The 18,847-nt window shown below is 48.2% G+C and overlaps 2 protein-coding genes across 6 annotated transcripts in view; one reads left to right on the top strand and one right to left on the bottom strand.

Annotated features, from left to right (window-relative positions):
* Positions 1–1,289: 1,289 nt before the first annotated feature.
* Positions 1,290–18,847, top strand: part of VIPAS39 (VPS33B interacting protein, apical-basolateral polarity regulator, spe-39 homolog) — a 38,291-nt gene continuing 20,733 nt past the window's right edge. The window contains exons 1-2 of one of the 5 annotated variants that reach the window (XM_078054017.1): positions 1,290–1,557; positions 2,231–2,365. Coding sequence is in view for 1 of the 5 variants with exons in the window: in XM_036084371.2 (XP_035940264.1) it covers positions 15,370–15,384 (15 nt within the window). In the remaining 4 variants the exon portion in view is untranslated. Of the gene's footprint in view, positions 1,558–2,219; positions 2,366–14,234; positions 14,350–15,319; positions 15,385–18,847 lie in introns of those variants that run through there. The other 4 variants (XM_036084371.2, XM_078054018.1, XM_036084372.2 and 1 more) reach the window with 4 other exon arrangements.
* On the bottom strand, positions 5,751–13,806 carry AHSA1 (activator of HSP90 ATPase activity 1). The gene is made up of 9 exons (XM_036084373.2): positions 13,566–13,806; positions 12,026–12,216; positions 10,223–10,305; positions 9,705–9,822; positions 8,542–8,630; positions 7,582–7,710; positions 6,809–6,910; positions 6,259–6,310; positions 5,751–6,141 (listed from the first exon to the last, which is right to left on the bottom strand). The coding sequence occupies exons 1-9, from the start codon at positions 13,643–13,645 to the stop codon at positions 5,969–5,971; spliced, it is 1,017 nt and encodes a 338-aa protein (XP_035940266.1). The 5' UTR covers positions 13,646–13,806; the 3' UTR covers positions 5,751–5,968.

The raw sequence follows: 18,847 nt of genomic DNA, 5'->3' as shown, positions 1-18,847 counted from the left end.
TAGAGATTACTTAAAAATAAAATCTTAAAAAAAAAGAAGAGTGTGGGCTCTGGGCCCAGGCTGTCTGGTTCAAATCCTGGCTCTACCACTAAATGTCTGTGTGACCTTGGGCAAGTTACTTGCCCTCTCTGTGCTTTAGCCTCCATTGTCCATTTCCATGGGGATGATAGCTAGCACCTACCTCTGAGGGTTGTTGGGAGGATGACATGAGTGATTAAGTGTTTAGAAAACTGCCTGGCACACAGATGCTGGGGAAATGTTTGATAAATAAAATTCTGACAATCCTTCCAGGTAGGAGTTATCCTCATTTTGCAGATCAAGTTGAATGAGCTAGTAAGAGGCAGAGCTGGGATTTGAACCCAAGCTGATCTGACCATCCAGACCTGTGTTTTTTCACACCGTTTCAGGTAGGAGGTGGGAGAGGGGGTCAAAGCTGTGGACTGAGTGGGGCAGGATCCACAGGCTCCCAACCCCTGAGGCTCATAAAGGCAGCTCTGGACAGTGCTCTTTCCGTCCTGTTGTGGAGACCTGAGTAATGGCTGCAGCCTGCAAGTAGGTGGACGGCCACCCTAGTGTCCCACTGTCTGAGCAGGTGAGGGCTGCAGCTGGAGTCAGAGACAACCAGGGTCTTTCACTTACTATCTGAGCAGAAGCAGGGACGGTCCGGGTGTGGACCCCGCAGGGGCACTGGCCGGTGGAGAGAATTAACTGGCAGACAGACAGCCGTACCAGCCCCTGGAATGGGCCCCAGGTGGGCAGTTGGAGGAAGGAAGGTAGCAGTGGTCAGGGATGCTAAGGAATACAGCCCCCACCTGGACGGCTTGGGAGGGCGAGTGGCCGGGGAGCCTGCTGGGGGAGAGCCCAGGTCTGCCCTCACTTCCCTGTAGGCCTTTCTGGGCCTTCCTGCCCTGACTTGGGAGGCCCGCTGTCTGTTCCCCAGGCAAGAGCATGTGGTCTGCTAACTGCAGTTGGAAACACATGCTTCCCTCTCTAGACCTCAGTTTTTTTCATCTGTAAAATGAGGAGGTTGGCTTGTGTCTCTTCCATGTGTAGAAACCTGATTTAGCCCCCTGTCATGCCTCATGTGGGCACCGTCTGTCCAAGCAGTCTGTGGACATGGCCTCACTCACCCTCTGAGGTGGTAAAGCAGGTATGTTCGGATACATAGTCACATGGGGGGGGGGGTTGTGACCTGGACAGACCCCAGGGCTCCTGAATCCCCCTCTTCAAGTCCACTTGGGGCAAGCCCTGATCCCAATCACCCCTCCCTCCCCCTCTCTCTCCTTCAGGTATCAGCCTTCCCAGATCCTGGCTCTCCTAGGGAAGAAGAGGGGAACCCACTGCTCCCCAGAAGTCAGCAGGATCTGGCAGGGTTCGTAGGGCCTTCAGGCAGGGCCACGCCGTCACAGGCGCCGGGCTCTCAGTGAGCCGGCAGCCCTGAGCCCAGAAAAGGCGGCCCCTCCCAGGACCCTGGAGGACACTTCCTTGCTGCTTGAGCTGCAGAAGCTGCCAGCATTGGCCAACACAGACTTGAGTGCCCCAAACCCCAATATCCAGGTAAGAGCTACAGGAGGGCTGTGGGCCCAGTGGACCCCTGGAGAGGAGCTGGGATGAACAGTGTTCCCATCCTATATTCCTTGCAGGGCGGGGGTCTGTTCGGGGTCACAGAAGATGGAGTAGTGGGAGTACTGCTCATCCACTTACTAGCCACAGACTGAGCAGGGCACGTGGCCCCCTGAGCCCATGTTTTCTAGCCCATGGCGAGGGACAGACGGCCCTGGCAGGGCTGTCATAAAGACCAAACGAGAGGAGAAGCTTCGTGAGCTGCAGGGGCTTCCAGAATAAAGCACTTTATTTTCAAATTCTGTCTGATGAAGAACTGGGAGCCTCAGCAGACGTGTAGGGAGCCCTGTTTGCAGCCCAACCCAAGCCATGGTTGTGTTTGTGACTCCTTCACCCAGCTGGGCAGGCGGGGCTCCTGGAGTGCAGAGGTTGGATGTAGATGTGAGTTATCCCTACTCACACTTGTACGGCGTTGCCTGGGAGGCGGGGAGGTGCTGGCCGGACCTCAGGGGCACATTCGCTAGTTCTTGGGGACGGGCGGACTTCTAAGTCAGCGATAAATGGCATGCACTCCAGACGAAGTGGTTTGCGCCCAGGGGATCCGACGCAGAGTTGCCCAAAGGACTATACCTGTAAGATGACAGAAGTGGACCTGTACCCTTACCAGACACTGCACTGTCCCTCCTGGCACTTGGGGAAGAACAGAGACATATCGGGAAGTAGGATGAGACAAGATGTGTCCCAAGCCACCACCTGGAGACGCTCAGAGAGCCAGATGTTTCCATAACCATCACACCTAGAGGTAAGTTTATTAGTCTGGTCCTGGACCACAGCCTAAAAATACTGCAGTGCAACTAAAATATTACAGGGCCAGAGAGGGCCGGGTCTCGCGTCACCAGATGGGATCCAAGTTCACTCCCCTTCTCTTGTCTGGGGCAATCGACATGATTATTAGCACAGGCATATTTTAATTATCTTTTAACAGAAACTGTTTTTATTTATTTACTTTATTTTTTTAATAAATTTTCAAATTTATTTATTTGAGAGAGAGAGAGAGTGGGGGGAGGAGCAGAGGGAGAGGGAGAGAGAATCCCAAGCAGACTCCATGCTGAGTGGGGAACCCGACAGGGGGCTTGATCTCAGGACCCTGAGATCATGACCAGAGCTGAAATCAAGAATCGGCCACCCAACCAACTGAGCCACCCAGGTGCCCCAGCAGAAACTTTTTATTAAATAAGAAGATAAAGACATCCCACAGTCTGTTTTCATAGGAATCTGCTAATTCCCCTCCTCTCTAATATAACTTGACACTTAAACACATTGTCTAAACTTAATCTGTACCTAGTGGTTGTCTATTACCCAAACTGAGTTTAGCTGGCCACTTTTTTGATCTGTAATCTAAGTGACAGGTGAAATTGCTACCATGTCAGGCCACAGATGACAGAAGATAAAGGGGGTTGGAAAGGAGCCTTGAAGGGGCTGGAGAGCAGGTCAGCTGTAAAATGGTGTTTATTCAAATTCGACAAAGGAGAAAGAGGCGCCGTGCAGGTGGCTGCGGGCTCAGGGCACAGGTGTGCGTGTGGGGAGAAACAGTGATGGAGAAGTCCCTGACCCTGTTAAAGGGAGGATTTCAGGCATGGCCAGTGCCAGGCCCAGGAGAGGCCCCCCTCCCCCTGTTTGGGTCCAGTGTTGGTGAGGTCAATGTCTTGACTCGCTGTTCTTCCTGTCCCAAACCCCGGGAGCCCTCTGTGGCCATGCATCCAGCATGAACGCCACCACCGCCCAGTCACCAGGATGGTTTGTCCCGTTTTCCTCTGTCTGGTGTATCTCCTAAAGGGTCCTAGGTCAGGCAAGACCAGTCAGGTTGAATTCTTGCCAGGGTTTAAAACAACCAGTGGTACGAACCCTGCCAGATCCTGCTGACTTCCCTTGTCTGCTGGAAGACAGAACGTGTCAGAGCCTTTGTCCCGTTAGTCACAAAAAGGTCCCAAATGTGCTTCTTTGGGTTCCTCCATTACAGTTAGGTTTTCTTTTCTTTTTTTTTTTTTTTAAGATTTATTTATTTATTTGACAGAGACACAGTGAGAGAGGGAACACAAGCAGGGGAGTGGGAGAGGGAGAAGCAGGCTTCCTGCGGAGCAGGGAGCCCGATGTGGGGCTCGATCCCAGGACCCTGGCATCATGACCCGAGCCGAAGGCAGACGCTTAACGACTGAGCCACCCAGGCGCCCCTACAATTAGATTTTCTTAACGGGTTGGGGTGCTTCTCAAATTGCATCCTGACCTCAGTATCACCTGCGGTATTTATTAAACATGGGCTACACCCCACACTGAGTCAGAATCAATTAGGGGCGGAGTCCATAAAATCTGCTGAATTTAACAGGTTCCCCCAGGTGATTCTGAGTGAGGTGAGTCCTTGGCCTATGATTTGCAATTTGGCCAATTAACTAGCTTTTCAAAATATTCTTGCTCCAGGGAAGACGCTTGGGCTCTGGAGCCCAGCCGTTATTAGGGGATGTTTGCCGGATGCCACCAAGTGCCGGTGCTTCTCTATGTGTCCTCTCTAATGCTCTGATAAGGTACCTATTGTACCCATTATACAGGAGAGAGAATTTGCCCCATCTGTTAGGAAGGGGCACAATTCCACCCAAGTCCAGTCAAGTCCACAGTTATGTTTTTAGCTCTGTCGTTCTGCTTTTTAGGCTCAAAAATGTGATCAGTAAAATGGCAGTGGTAGAACCTGGAACAGTCATTGTCAGCACTGGGGATGTGAACTGTCACTGAGCGTGTCATGGGGCAGGTGATTTGCCCGATGCTTTTGTTTTTATTAAGGTGTTTGTGATCTCTGCTTCAGATTTTTTTCGAGAACTGTATCGAATTGGTTGACTCTCCAGCCAGGTATGAAAGGGCTTTTTGTCACTGGTCTCTGAGGAAGAGGAGTCTGTTAGGAGGGGCCCCTAGATTTGATTCAAGCTACCATCCAGGTTTCTTTATCAAAAGGCATCTTTTTGGACCCCCAGGAGGCAGATCTAATGCCAAATTAGATGCGAATTAGTTCCATCCACCACTCCTTTGAGTAATTCAAGCCAAAAGTAGCTTTCAGCGGTCTAAATGATCCCCATCAATACTGGTTTTCTGCTTTAACTACAATGTTGTGGCCAAGTCACACTGGTAGGATTAGCCTGCAAGCCCCGCTGCCACCTAACAAAAGAGGCAAAAATAGATGAAGGAAATAGCTGTGCCTGCAGGAGGCCGAGTGTCTGGGTTAGTAGGCCCCAAGTCCCGCGGGACGCAGGACGCCGGGGCAGGGCTGGTCTAGGAAAGTGACCCTCTCCAGCTCGGGGGTGGGGGGGAGCTGGCTTCTCTTGCCCCATTTGAACATATCCCTGCTACTTGGTCAGTGCTCTGTAAACCTGTTTAGTGGAACCAGGTATTTAAAAAATACTCTTTAATAAGAACATTCATGTCTTCTTCTTTCTGGGACTAGTAAGAGGCCTGAAGTTTTTACTCCAGGAGGGATGCCTGGCACACTAGCAGCTGTCTGAGGGGATGAACCCAGCGACAAGGGCAGTAGACAGTGGTTTAGACTCAAGCACCGGCCCTGCAAGTTACAGTCCTTGTTCCCAATCTCAACTCTGCTGAATGGCAGTTGCAGGGTCTGGGATATTACTGAAGAAAAGCAAGATTTAGATTCTTATGCAACAGAAAATGCTGGTAGTATCTTTTCCCCAAGGCTACTATGGTGATCACATGAGCTAACGCCAGGGGGCTACTTAGCGTCCGGTACCCGGTAACTGCTCAGGAAGCCGGAGCCGTGACCCTGAGGCCCACAGTTCCCCTCTGCCACAGCTCACAGCAGCACCTGGTGCTCACCTGTTCCTGCAGGAGGAGTTCTGAGGCCACACAGAGAGGAGAGCCCAGGATGCCACCTCCGCCAGCAGGAAGGTTTCTTGGCACGCTTTACCCCGGAGCACCCCCCAGCCCGTCTTCCGTCCGTGAGGGCGGGCAGCGGCTTTGTACCAGTCTGCAGTCCACAGGAATGCTGGTGAGAAGCCGGCTTCCCTCATTTCTCTGCCCTTGGCCAGAATGTAAACAAAACTTGGGGTCTGTTTTTTCCCCTTTAATTCAGTATCTTCAAGGGAACCTGTGAACACCAGCCACCCCATCAATACAGGCTTCCAGCTGTGCACGTTTTTTAAATTACGTTTATTTAGCGTATGTACACATAAAAGAGAAATCGCCCTCTGATCCCACCCAGCAGAAAACATGCACAAACCCCAGGTATACGTGGAGGGAAGGGGCCCCAGCCCCAAGTTAGTGGTTGGGATGGTGCCATCCTGGGAGTCCCAAGCCCCGGTCAGGAGAGGGCTGGCCTGAGGGAGCGGGCCGCCCCCTGCTGCCAGCCCTAAAATAAGCGAGCGCCGTAGCCGAAGGTCTGTTTGATGCCCTCGAAGTAGTACCGCTGCCAGCCCTGCCGCGTCCGCTCCTCCTCGGGGGCCGGGACGCCTCTGCCTTCCATGCACAGCTCCGTCTCTCCGTTCTTGTCCAGGAAGGTCAGGGTGATAGTGGCAAAGTGCCCTGGGGACAGGCAAGACAGGAGGGAGGGGTCAGATCCAGGGTTTCCATCAGGATTTGAGACGAGGGGAAAAGAACGAGTTCTGAAGCTAACAGCCACGGGCAAATCCGTGTACTTACCTTCTGGCCAAGATTTAAACCTCCACTTCATCACGATCAGTTTCTCAGGGACCTAAAGTAATCAGGGAGATCAGTCTGTGCTGTGGAGCCCCACATCCCCGATGCTGACCAGGAGCAGCCATCTGCCTTTCGGACGGAGTCTACCATCTGTGCGGCTCTACCACTGAGGGGCACAGAGCGGACGACCACGGACCACATACTGGTGACTTCTGCACCAACCTCAGCCCCACTTCTCCCCTTACGCCAAAGCTGGGTTGGGTCAGCTGTGCCCAGGGGACATTTCAGTGCTGCCAATGGAAAGCCACCATCCACCCATATATATGACCCCTCTTCCACAAAGGATCTCTTCAGGAAGAACTAATTTTACTCCACTAAGGAAAAAAATCCGAGGAAAGCAAGAGAATTTAACTGCAACGTTCTTTTGAAAATCAAAAATGAGCTTTTACTAACTGGACAGATTCAATTTTGTCTACAGAGCTGAAAAAAGAAGGAACAATATATTCTTCTGAGCAGAGACTACATCCTGGGTCTGGGGCTAGCGGGCACTCACCAGATCAGTGAATTCCCCGGAGACGTTGCCATCTACCAGGTGAAACTTCCCACCTTTGTCTGCTTCTAACATTGCGGGAGCGTGGGTAAAGGCCTGAACGAGCTGTGGGGAAAAAAGGAGGTAGGAAGAAGACGTCCCTCTCAGTGGGACCCGCTGATCCTTGCACACCTCAGCTCTCATTTCCAAAGGCACCCCTTTGCCCAACGACCAGGATCGACTCTGTGCTGCTACAAAGGAACAGCTACTACTCAAGGCTTTGACTTGAGTTAATGCTTTGTGAATCCAGGGTGCCATTCCTTCAGATCCATTCCCTTTTTTCTTTTTTTAAAGATTTTTATTTATTTGACAGAGACACTGCGAGAGAGGGAACACAAGCAGGGGGAGCAGGAGAGGGAGAAGCAGGCTTCCCGCAGAGCAGGGAGCCCGATGCAGGGCTCGATCCCAGGACCCTGGGATCATGACCTGAGCCGAAGGCAGACGGTTAACGACGGAGCCACCCAGGCGCCCCTCCATTCCCTTTTCTAACAAGAATGCTTCCAGTGGTGCCCACTCACACCACCCAAAACTAGTATACGGGAGGAAAAAGAACGCATGTCCACTTTGCTGTGTAGGTTGAACAGAAGGGCTTTCCCTTTGCCTCCATGCCTGTAGGAGGAAAACCTCACAACATCTGCTTTTCAGTACCTGCTCTGCACACACAGGGGACGTGCCCACAACCCAAGTCACCCAGAACAGCAGATGCCCTGAGGCCTGAAGGACAGGATTACACTTACCTCTTGGGTGGTAAAGACTCTATAGAGCTCCTCTGGTGAGGTCAGGAAGGTTTCTCTAAGGGTGATCTTACAAGTGGGGATTTTGACACCAACAGGTCTGGCCTGGGTTTTTGAAGGAGCAGACTTAGCCTGTGGAGGCGGCAGTGAAAAAGGTTTAGAGGGATGGGGAAACCTGCACTAACATGGCTTCCAGGACAGGCCTGTTATTCATCCTCACAAACGTCTCTACCTCTAGCGATAACTGTCCCAGAGGCTTCGAGGGACGTGTATGGATGTTTCAGTCAGGAGGGGGACTTGCCCAGAATATCCTCAATTCCCACTGAAAACAACACTCCGGGTTGTTGTGAAGGAGATACTCACTGAAAACCCCACTGACCAAAGGACGTGGCAAATCATGAGGTATTTCTGAGGCACTCAGTGTAATTCTCAAAGAAAAAGTCTGTGCTTAAATAGCTGGAAGCAGCCACCTCCCCCCCGGGACTCCCTTTGCTGTGCTGACAAAAGGGCAACAGGGCAGCAGACCAAGTGCTGAGCCTGAACCACACACGTTCCATCGCCACAAGGAATATTTGCTGGCCCTGCAAATGTGGTGAAGTCAATCAATTTTCTGACAGGTGAATGTAGTGACCTAAGCCCAATACCTTCAGGAGACGTCCAGTATCAAAGTCGGAAATAGCAACACCCCAGTCAGAAGGAATATCGAGGCCATATATAAGGTAAACCCTATCCTGTGCTCATAACCTCCTAACTGGTGTTAAATGCAATCAAGAGTCAAACTCGGAAGCCCCGAAAGCTTCCATCTGCTCTAGGGGTCTGCTCTAAATGAATAAAAACCAAGTTGAAAAGGGACAAACAACCACATACTGCGGACTGCGAAAAGCACCACGGGCAGATCACATGCCGCTCTGGCTTGGAGGTTAAGGTCAGAGAGAAAAGCACATGGAAACAGCATTTATTTACCTTGCGCTCCTCAGTTTTCAGTGCTGGCTGCCCGGTTGGGTCTACAGCCTCTCCGTTCATCGTAGGCAAGATCATGCCCTGCGTGAACTCTGAAAAGATAAAATCGCCGCTCCTGGAAGTTATTTCTCAGTAGCTGAGATTTGGGGCTTCTTTAGAGTTTGACAAACATGGCCACCTTGTCCCAGAATGAGGTAACAACAGAGAAAGAGTCTATCTACTTCATGCCTTTACCTTTGGTCTGTGCCAGACAGGTATCTGAGCGTATGCTGCAGGACAGAGCGTTAACTTGGATTGTCTTGAACCCGACTCCATTAGAAGCATTACAACTTGTCAAATGTACATGAGACCTACTTTGGATGGGAGCGAGTGACAGTAGTGGCACTTGCAATGACTTCAAGAGGGCGAGACGCCCACAGATGCAGACGTAGCCCCTTCCCCACTCTGCCTCCTCTATAGAGCAACCACAGCTAGTTAACGGTACCAGAGCAAGTGCTCCCACCAGGAGAGGTGGCCCTTCTACGCTGGTCCCCCGACAGCCCTGCTATGTGCTCCAACACCAAGATCAGAACACACGGGCCGAAGTGGAATCCTAAGGGGAGAGCTCAGCTAACTGCTACCTAACGACCCCCGAAGTGTCCCTGGCGAATGCGCATCAAAGACAGGCCAGGGCTGTGCTCAGTGAGTCTAGGCGACGCCAAGTCTTTAGATCAGCACTGTCCAACAGAAACACAGGGTCAGCCTCACACAGAATTTTACATTAGCCACATTACAGCGTTAAAACAAACAAGTGAAATTAATTTTAATAATATATTGAACGCAATATTTCCAAACTATCATTTCACAGTTATCAATATAAAAAAGCTACTCATCGTTCACATTCTTTTTTTGTACCAAGTTTTCAAAACCCACTGTATTTTATACTCATGGCACAACTCAATTTGGACTAAGCCACATTTCAAGAGCTCAATATCAGACAACCCATCTCTAGATCTTTCCCTTACTGAGTTTATAGACTGACTTGGAGATGAAATAAGCCCCCTCCCGCAAAATCTTTATTCATTTGGCAAAGAAAGGTCTGTCAGGCCCCTTACTCAGCAGTCTGATGGCCGGGGGTTGGCGGGGGGACTACTTCCTCAAGGCATACATAACTACTCAAGGGATACCTGTTTTGAGGGTGCTGATGTAAATTCCCATTGCTTCTCTTAGAAGTTTCACCCCTTCTTCCTTCATTAAGGCCACGAGATTTGTGTCAGGCTCATCTTTGGCAAGGCTCACACTAATCTGAGTGAAAGATCAGAAGTAGGTGGTAAATAACTTGAGGGGCACCCACAATGTGGAATGTGGGTGCTGCGCAATCAGATAACCGCTGACATTTCCAAAGGAAATGCGTGAAGGTTGGGGTATTTTTCCAATCCCTATGAGTGCTCCTTCTCGAGTTCTCTCTGCCAAAGCCATGGTGGCTAACGTTAGAACCCAAGTTACTAGCTAAAACAGAGTAATTAAATAAGCACCAGCTGTGCTGGAAGCTCCCAGTGGCATCACAGACCTAGAAAATCATCTGCAGACTGAGGTTCTGAAGGCTGGAACCCAGCCTGGGCTTTCATCTTGAATGATAGGTCATTTTTCTCATCTGAGAATAAAGGATGTGGAAGACTCAGATGAGGAATTAGGAAGCACAAACCTCTACTTCATCCACACTGTTTTCATCAGATAAATTGGGGATCTCCACATGTCCCTTGTACTGCACTCCAGACTTAGAGGTACCTGTCAAAAACAACGCAATGTCATTAGTCTCTCCTGCAGGCAAAGTCTGCTCTGGAGTCCTACCTACTCCTCTGCTTATACTTCTTTTGAAATACTGAACTGACCCTCTTTATTCTGAGAGAATGCCAGATGCAATCAGCCCTCCCCCCCTTCCCCAGAAGAAACGTCTTTCCTCATTAAATTTGCTGAGACCAACTGTGTTATTACTGTAGCGGACTAAGAGCTACGTGGATGTGGCACTAGCGTGAATTCTGCCAGGGAGAATTTGGGTCGATAATCAAGGCAGTCAGTTCTGCTAAGATGCTTGTTCTGAAAATGAAGTTTGTTCCAGTGTGACTGACATATTAGGGGACAATCTGATCACAGCATGAATGTCATGCTTGCTAATACGGGATTTCTTCCATGAGAAACACTACGTGAACACACACAAAACTGCACCCAGCTGAAAGGAGCTGCACAGGAATACACAGACACACACTTCCCAAACATTTATCTACTAGCAACCTCAGTTCCCCCTGTGTTACGAGCCACCCACACTGGTGTTATAATGTTCCCTCTGATTTCAGCTGACCCTCCTTCCGCCAATTCACAATAACCTGCATGCTGCAACCCTTCTGATGCCCACTTTCACAAGTGAACTTTGGGTCTTTTTCAAGGTAAAGCGGCACGTTTACTGTATTTTTAATGTATATCTTCCCATCTAACATGTGTAGAACTGTGCTATCAATTTTTACATTTCTACATTTAAAAAACGTCTCACCAATGAAGGTTTTGGGTGTTGTGTCCTGTCCCTAACCCCGTCTTCCCTATAAGCCCTGTGGTTTTGGTTGAGCAATTTCGCACAGTATGGTGATTTTTAGAACATATGGGTGACGTTATAGCAGAACTGAGTATATTTCAAAATTAACCAACAAGACATTTATCTTCACTTCTCTCGACCTCAGCTTCTCAATCTATAAAAAGAGGGCTGGGCAAGAGGACACCTAAGGGTCCTTTCAGCTACTATACTTTAGTTTTTTTTTTTTTTTTAAAGTCATGAACAGATAGATTTACTTTTCCCTTCTTTATTACCATTTACTTGAGAAATGCTCATTGAAGCATAAATCTACTTTATGCTTTGCCCCCTACATGTACTTCCTTTAGCTTTAGTGCCTTTTAAAATTCAGCCTCCCAACTATTAGGACCATCTAGGCGGGGCATATACATGGCTCTAATTCTTTGCCAATACCATCACAGAAGGGACATAAACTAGAGAATAAACTGCCCCAAATTATAGTCACATACAAACTTCATTAGCATAGTCGTTGAAACTGGTAGATTCACACTGGAGAAAGTAAAAAAAGATCACGACAAAAAAAATCCCCCTTCCCACCTTTAAATCAATCACCCAAGAGATAAAAGTTAGCTAGTCTGAGAAATATTACCTCATATAAAATGTCCTAACATATTATGTGGCCCAAAGATTCAGTGACCCAACTGCTTCACTGGTGGGGACTTGTGAGACGCCCCCCCCACCCCCACTCCGCCAGAGAGGAGATGCATTTAGTGTCCCAGAACAGCAGAGAAATTTTGGCACCCAATACTGATTGCTATGGAACTCCAAAGCAGCACTGTCTCCCTGGAAGAATTCCTAACTTTGCCCAAACTGCTCTCCGCGGCTCCTTAACAGGTCAATCAAAATGCGGTTAACGTTTATCCTAACAGCCTGGCATAGACTTACCTGTCCAGTTTAGTTTGATGCTCCACTCATAAAAGAAGATAAGTTTGCCTTTGCGGTTGTTAATGGATGCCTCTCCATCAAGCTTATTCACTTCTGTCACCTCACATTTGCCTTCCTCATTTTGCACTCGCACTGCCAGGAACAATGTTTTCAGCTTATCCGTGGACCAATTTGAAGCATCCCTCTCTGTCCTGCAAAACAGAAATAACGCTATGGACCAGCAGCCAAATGAAAGATAGACTGCTTTCAAGGGAATCCAAGGCTAAAAGAGGCCTGACAAATAATTTGAAAAGATCAGTCCCACTCCAGTACATCCACAAACGCGTTATCCTCTTTTAGGAAGACAAGGAATCCCATACTGTCAATAAAGACAATGGCTGCATGGAATGGTTACAAGTCAAATGGAAAATTATGCTTTCCTTTCTCAGCATGATGGTGCTAGGGTCAGTATCTGACACTTAAATACGGCGCCCCCGTTTGACCAAATGGAAAACTGTGACCATCTTGCTGAGGTCAGGAGTACAAGAGTGGGCCGCAGAATGCAGTACTTAGCTATCAAGTCCAGGAAGTAATACACTGATAATCTTGACCTCATTAGCACAGTGTTCTGACCTGTCAAATTCAGGCGGTGCTAGAAATCCCCTACACATTCTGTGTCCTCTAGATGGCCATGAAAACAATGTAAGTCAGGGCTTCAAAACAAACAAAAATTAGATCAAACATTTTGTATGTTAAGAGGAGAGCAGGCAGGCTGAGACATAGAGAAGAAAAATGACTCTCTGCCTCCCAATGTACTAAACAGTAGAAAAACCAGCAGGAAAAGAACTGCAACAAAGTAAAAATACAGTAAAGACAGTGTGAACCGAGTTCAGTGGAGTGAAAAGATAAGGAAATACTTTTAATTTCATAAAGGAGAGGAGGCTTTTTAAAAGTGGTTATGTTATAAAACTATGATTGCCCGGCAACCAGGGGCAGTTCCCGGAGTTACTACACAACCAAATGAATAGTTCCGGGTGAGAGGCCATGGCATCTTCAGCATCACTGAGCTCTCAGCACCTGCAGAACACGTTCCAAACCTTTGCCCTCTAGACTTAGGCAGCGGTCTCTTAGGACTGACTCTGAATCTCACCGGTAAGCCGCAAAATAGCAATTCCAGCCCCGCAGCCCCGAGCCTAACCCGGCAGTCTCCCAACACAATCCACGGCGGTGTGGGTCTCACTGACTCCTCCGGCCACGTGTGGGAAGCATGTCCCCGCTCAGGCTGGATGCATCGGCTAGGAGGTTATGTTCTCGTATCTCTGGAACCCCTCCTCTGGGTGCAGCCCTCCCCGTCGCCCCCTTGCCCTCCAAACACTGAAACAGAGGCAGGTGGTGGTGCGTGGAGGGACCTGGGACTACGGACCCCTGCCAGAGTGAGAACCCACCCCCTTCTCCGGGCAGGGCTGCCCCGGGCCCTAGCTTTGTTCCGACCAAGGTTCCAGGGACCCGCAACCCTGGCCGGGCCGGAGCGCTCCCCGCGGCCTGGCCCGCTGGCCCTCACCAGTGCCAGTTGTTGACGTTGGTGGCGTCCGCCCGCTCCTCCACGATCCAGCGTGGGTCGCCCTCACCCCACTTGGCCATCGGCTCTCCTGTCGCACCGCCACCAGCTCCCGAGCAGCCACAGCCACAGCCTCAGGACCGCCTGGTCCCAGCCGCCCGGCAGCGCCTGGAAACTACTAGAAGCGGCTGCAGAACCTCCTGGCTTGCTTTTCCCTCCACCCCCCGCCCCTCCCCGCCTTAACTTCCGGCTCCTCCTCACTCTCACCAGGTACTTCCGTTCCACCTCATCGGACCTTAGCTTATGCCTCTTCTAGAGTTCCTTCAGGCTCCCTCGGGTTATCCCTAAAGGGGCCCGAAATACAACCGCTCATACAAGCATTCATCACCCGTAAGGCCACAAACAATACGTCTCATTGTTTCCCTAGCCTCCGAATTGGCCCTGCTGAGCCTCATGGGAATTGTAGTCTTGTTGAGTAACCTGCTGGATAACCTCGGAAGGTCGCGCTAAAAGTAAAGGAAACGACGTAGGCGCGGTGAGCTGGGAGTTCTGGGAGCTGTAGTCAAGGAGTTCTGTGTCCCGTCCAGAACATGCTTGACGGCGGAGGGGAAAAGGCTACAATATCCAGCATGCCCTGCGGCTCCCTTGACTCACAATCCCTCCCCCCGCCCCACTCCTCGAATAAGCTTCCGCCCATTTTCTACGCCGCCTAGCCTGACTAGAAAGGGTGGTCCAGCGGCGGAAGAGTCTGACGCTGTCCTGAAAGGGTGGGCTCGGTGTGGAAGAGGTGAGGGTGTCCCAAGCCGTGTGGGCCGCGTGTGTGGCTGATTCCAGCCTCTCCGCAAACATCTTTTCCCCCTATTCTCTGAGGCGTCCTTAGACCCCCCCCCCAGGCCCGACTCTGGCAGTCGGAGCGACCGAGTACGCCGGGAGCCCGAGTACGCTAGGGATTGGGGCTGTTAGTGAACCTCGACATTTGATTTTGAAGGAGCATTTACTCTGCCAGCGATCCGCCGGACTCTAGCGACTGCAGTAGATCCATGGCTTCCTGGACGTTCGCCCGTAGAGTCTTCTTCGGTTAACCCACATTCCCTGGTCTTAGTTCATAGCTTCACCTGTAATAAGCCTGGCTCCGAAGATGATAATTGAATCTGAATCTAACTTCTCGGTAGCTGGTTTGTGAAGCGTCCTGAAGCAGGGGGCGTGTTGGTTGTGGATTTTTTTTTGCTGATGCCTGTTTTCCTTTCCTTTGTTAATGTTCCTTGGATTTGTTGCCCTGTCTTGTGGGCTTTAAGTGAACAGGTGACGATAGGGACAAGCCTCTGCTGTATTTGAAATCATGTTGAAGCACCTTTTTCAGTCACTTTTAAAATCGTACCTGGTTGGTGTAACTTCTAGAGACGTTAAATTAACTTTATCTCTTTCCTTGGCAAGTAAATCTAGGCTCTGATTTGGCTTTAGAAGTACAAATTGGTGTCAAGTATCCACTGCGGTTGCATGGTTAAAAAAGATTCCAGAAATCCACTGGTGGATTACTGGGCTTGTTGGACATATGCTATGCTTGTTTGTAGATATTTACAGATATTTATTTACTGCAGGGAAGTAAGGACCTGCCCTGGTTTTCCCTAGAGTGAAACAGAGAAGGACCCTGCATGTCAGAGTGGAAAGGATCCAGGAGCCTGAAAACCTGGATTATAGGAGCAATTAGCAAAGTGGTTTTGGTACCTAATCCTTTTGTGCCTCATTTTCCTCATCAGTGAAATAGAGATGAAATCTACCAGGCCTACCTTATAGAGCTGTTGTGAGGATGACAGAGCGCTCTGTAAGTTGGTATCTGTGCCGGGGACATTTACATGCTCTACAAAGTCTTCCGTGTTTGTGAGAGCCATTCTCAGCATTTTTGTGTCAAATTAGTTGTTTTAAATCTTTAGGATTGCTTAAAAAATGTTTTCTTTCTAGCCTTTTTTTTTTAAAGATTTTATTTATTTGACAGAGAGAGACACAGCGAGAGAGGGAGCACAAGCAGGGGGAGTAGGAGAGGGAGAAGCAGGCTTCCCGCGGAGCAGGGAGCCTGATGTGGGGCTCGATCCCAGGACCCTGGGATCATGACCTGAGCCGAAGGCAGACGCTTAACGACTGAGCCACCCAGGCGCCCCTCTTTCTAGCTTTTTCCAAGTTACCATGATGCTTTGTTAATAAAAAGCAATACTGAGCATTAATTTTGTGTCAGGCACTAAGTGCGCTACAAGTTTTTTTTTTTTTTTTTTTTTTTAAGATTTTATTTATTTGACAGAGAGAGACACAGTGAGAGAGGGAACACAAGCAGGGGGAGTCGGAGAGGGAGAAGCAGGCTTCCTGCTGAGCAGGGAGCCCGATGCGGGGCTCCATCCCAGGACTCTCGGATCATGACCTGAGCTGAAGGCAGACGCTCAACGACTGAGCCACCCAGGTGCCCCAGTGCTCTACAAGTATTAACTAGTTTAAGCCTCACAACAATTTTGTAAGTTAGGTGTCTATTGTTATGCCCATTTTACAGATAAGGAAACCAAGATGGAAAGGTATCAGTAAAATATCCTGTACTAAAAAGAATTGACCTTTAGTATGTACTTTCTGCTAGGTGTTTCCTGAGTCCTATTTCTTCTTCACTGCAATCCTGTGAGGTAGGGTATCATTTTCACCAAGGCCTAGACGTAAAATTTATTTAACCAATTTGCTCAGAATTGGGAAACCAAGATTTGAATTCAAAGCTGCCTACTATAAAGCTTGTGCTTGTACCACCATGAGGGATGATTTCATTGTATCTGCCAGCTTTATTTGGCTTTAAATACACAGAAGGATTTTTAAGTTACATCTGGGTTCAGTAGAAATCAATTAGTGATGTCCGCCATGGGAAGGGATCAGATAGTAGAAAATTCCCACCATACCTTTGCAATTCCTGTATCCCCTGAAAACACAAGAATCAGGAAGTGAGAGTACAGATGATTCCCTGGCTTACAGTGGTGCAACTTAAAATTTTTCAACTTTATGATGGTGTAAAAGTGATACACATTCATATATATATATATATATATATATATATATATTCTTTTTTTTTTTTTTTTTTTTGAAGTGGGCTACACACCCAGTGTGGAGCCCAGCACGGGGCCTGAACTCATGGCCCTGAGATCGAGACCTGAGCTGAGATCAAGAGTCGGACCCTTAACCAATTAAGCCACCCAGGTATCCCAAAAGTGATATACATTCAGTAGAAACCGTAGTTTGAATTTTGAATTTGGATCTTTTCCTGGGCTGGCGATATACAGCACGATAGTCTTTTGATGCTTGGCAGTGGCAGTGAGCCCCAGCTCCCGGTCAGCCACATGATCACAAGGGTGAACAACTGATATATTTAAACTATTCTGCACCCACACAATCATTCTGTTTTTCACTTTCAGCACAGCGGTCAATAAATTACATGAGATACTCAACACTCTTTATAAAATAGGCGTTGTGTTAGATGATTTTGCCCAACTGAGGCTGATATAAGTGTTCTGAGCACATTTAAGGTAGGCTAGGCTAAGCTGTGCTGTTTAGCATTTTCAACTTACAATATTTTCGACTTACATTGGGTTTATCCAGATGTTAACCCCATTGTAAGTCGAGGAATATCTGTAGAGTATGTTAAGGGCCATCAGAAGCTTCAACGGGCACCTGGGTGGCTCAGTTGATTAAGCGACTGACTCATAATTTTGGTTCTGGTCATGATTTCAGGATCATGAAATCAAGTCCCCCATTAGACTCCATGCTCAGTGCAGAGTCTGCTTGAGATTTCCTCTGCCCTTCCCCCCTACTCATGCTCTTTCGCGCACGCGCACTCTCTCTTATTTTATTTTTATTTTTATTTTTATTTTTTTTAAAGATTTTATTTGACAGAGAGAGAGAGACAGCGAGAGAGGGAACACAAGCAGGGGGAGTGGGAGAGTGAGAAGTAGGCTTCCCACAGAGTAGGGAGCCCGATGCGGGGCTCAATCCCAGGACCCTGGGATCACGACCTGAACTGAAGGCAGACGCTTAACGACTGAGCCACCCAGGTGCCCCTCTCTCTTTTAAAATAAGCCATTCCAGGGCGCCTGGGTGGCTCAGTTGGTTAAGCGACTGCCTTCGGCTCAGGTCATGATCCTGGAGTCCCGGGATCGAGTCCCACATCGGGCTCCTTGCTCGGCGGGGAGTCTGCTTCTCCCTCTGCCCTTCCCCCATCTCATGCTCTCTCTCTAATAAATAAATAAATAAATCTTAAAAAAAAATAAAATAAAATAAGCCATTCCACCCTGAGCGCGCCGATCTCGTCTAAAATCTTTTTTTTTTAAAAAGAATTCTTACAATTCAATCCTAAGGGAAAAAAAACACAAAAGAAGCTTCAACAGGGCTGCCATGATGAGTCTATCTCAAGCTTCTGTTGTGAAGGTACTATTGAAATAAAAGGAAAAACAAATTGATTCTGCAGAATTTGATGTGTAGCCTTTGGAGTTATTTTTGTTGCTTTGGGAGTTTTGGTAACTAGTTCTTCGTTTAAATCAGTTTTCACTCTATCCAGTTGGCACTGATAATTAAGTTTGTAATTCTAGGGCAAAACATTTTTTTCAGAGTGAAATCTGATTTTTTTTTATAGTAAAGTTTATTGAGTGATAGTACAAAGCTCCCAAAGAGGGAAGGGACCTGAGAGGGTTGTCCTGAAATCTAATTTTAGAATTATGAGAGGGACTTGTAGGGTTTTGACTGATTCTTATTATACTTTTCTTAGCCACACCCTCAGTTCCTAAATTTTGGCCAATACTTTTTGGTCAATTACTCATAATTTGAAGATACAGGCAGGATAATTCTGTTTCATTTAATCTTTGCTTTCTTTCTTCTGGCATTTAGCAAGCATATATGAAAGCAAGATATTTGCCAGTTTTATTCACTGTAGTATTCACAGAGCCTAGAACAGTGCCTCAAAGATGGCACTCAATAATAGATATATGTTGAACAATACATGAATGCAGTTCTTATCTGTTTTGTTGATACTTTGATCTTGTGTATTCAGCAAAATTTGTGATGCATTTTTATAACTCTTGCCTGTCTTGTACTGTTACCTTTATATGTATCAATGCTGAATACCCAGTTCTGTTGTAGGGTTCTTCAGAAGAGGGACTGTGTCTTGCACTTTGTAAATATCCCCTCAACACCTGAGAGAGTACCTTGAACAAAGTAGTTGTTCTAGGAATGAATGACTACTTGTGGGTAATTAACAGATCAGAAGTATGGTT

The sequence above is a fragment of the Halichoerus grypus genome, chromosome 8 (genome assembly GCF_964656455.1).
Source record: "Halichoerus grypus chromosome 8, mHalGry1.hap1.1, whole genome shotgun sequence".
In the NCBI taxonomy this organism is placed as follows: Eukaryota; Metazoa; Chordata; class Mammalia; order Carnivora; family Phocidae; genus Halichoerus; species Halichoerus grypus.
Note: the sequence above shows the minus strand (reverse complement) of the source record. Positions and strands in the feature narration are given on the sequence as shown.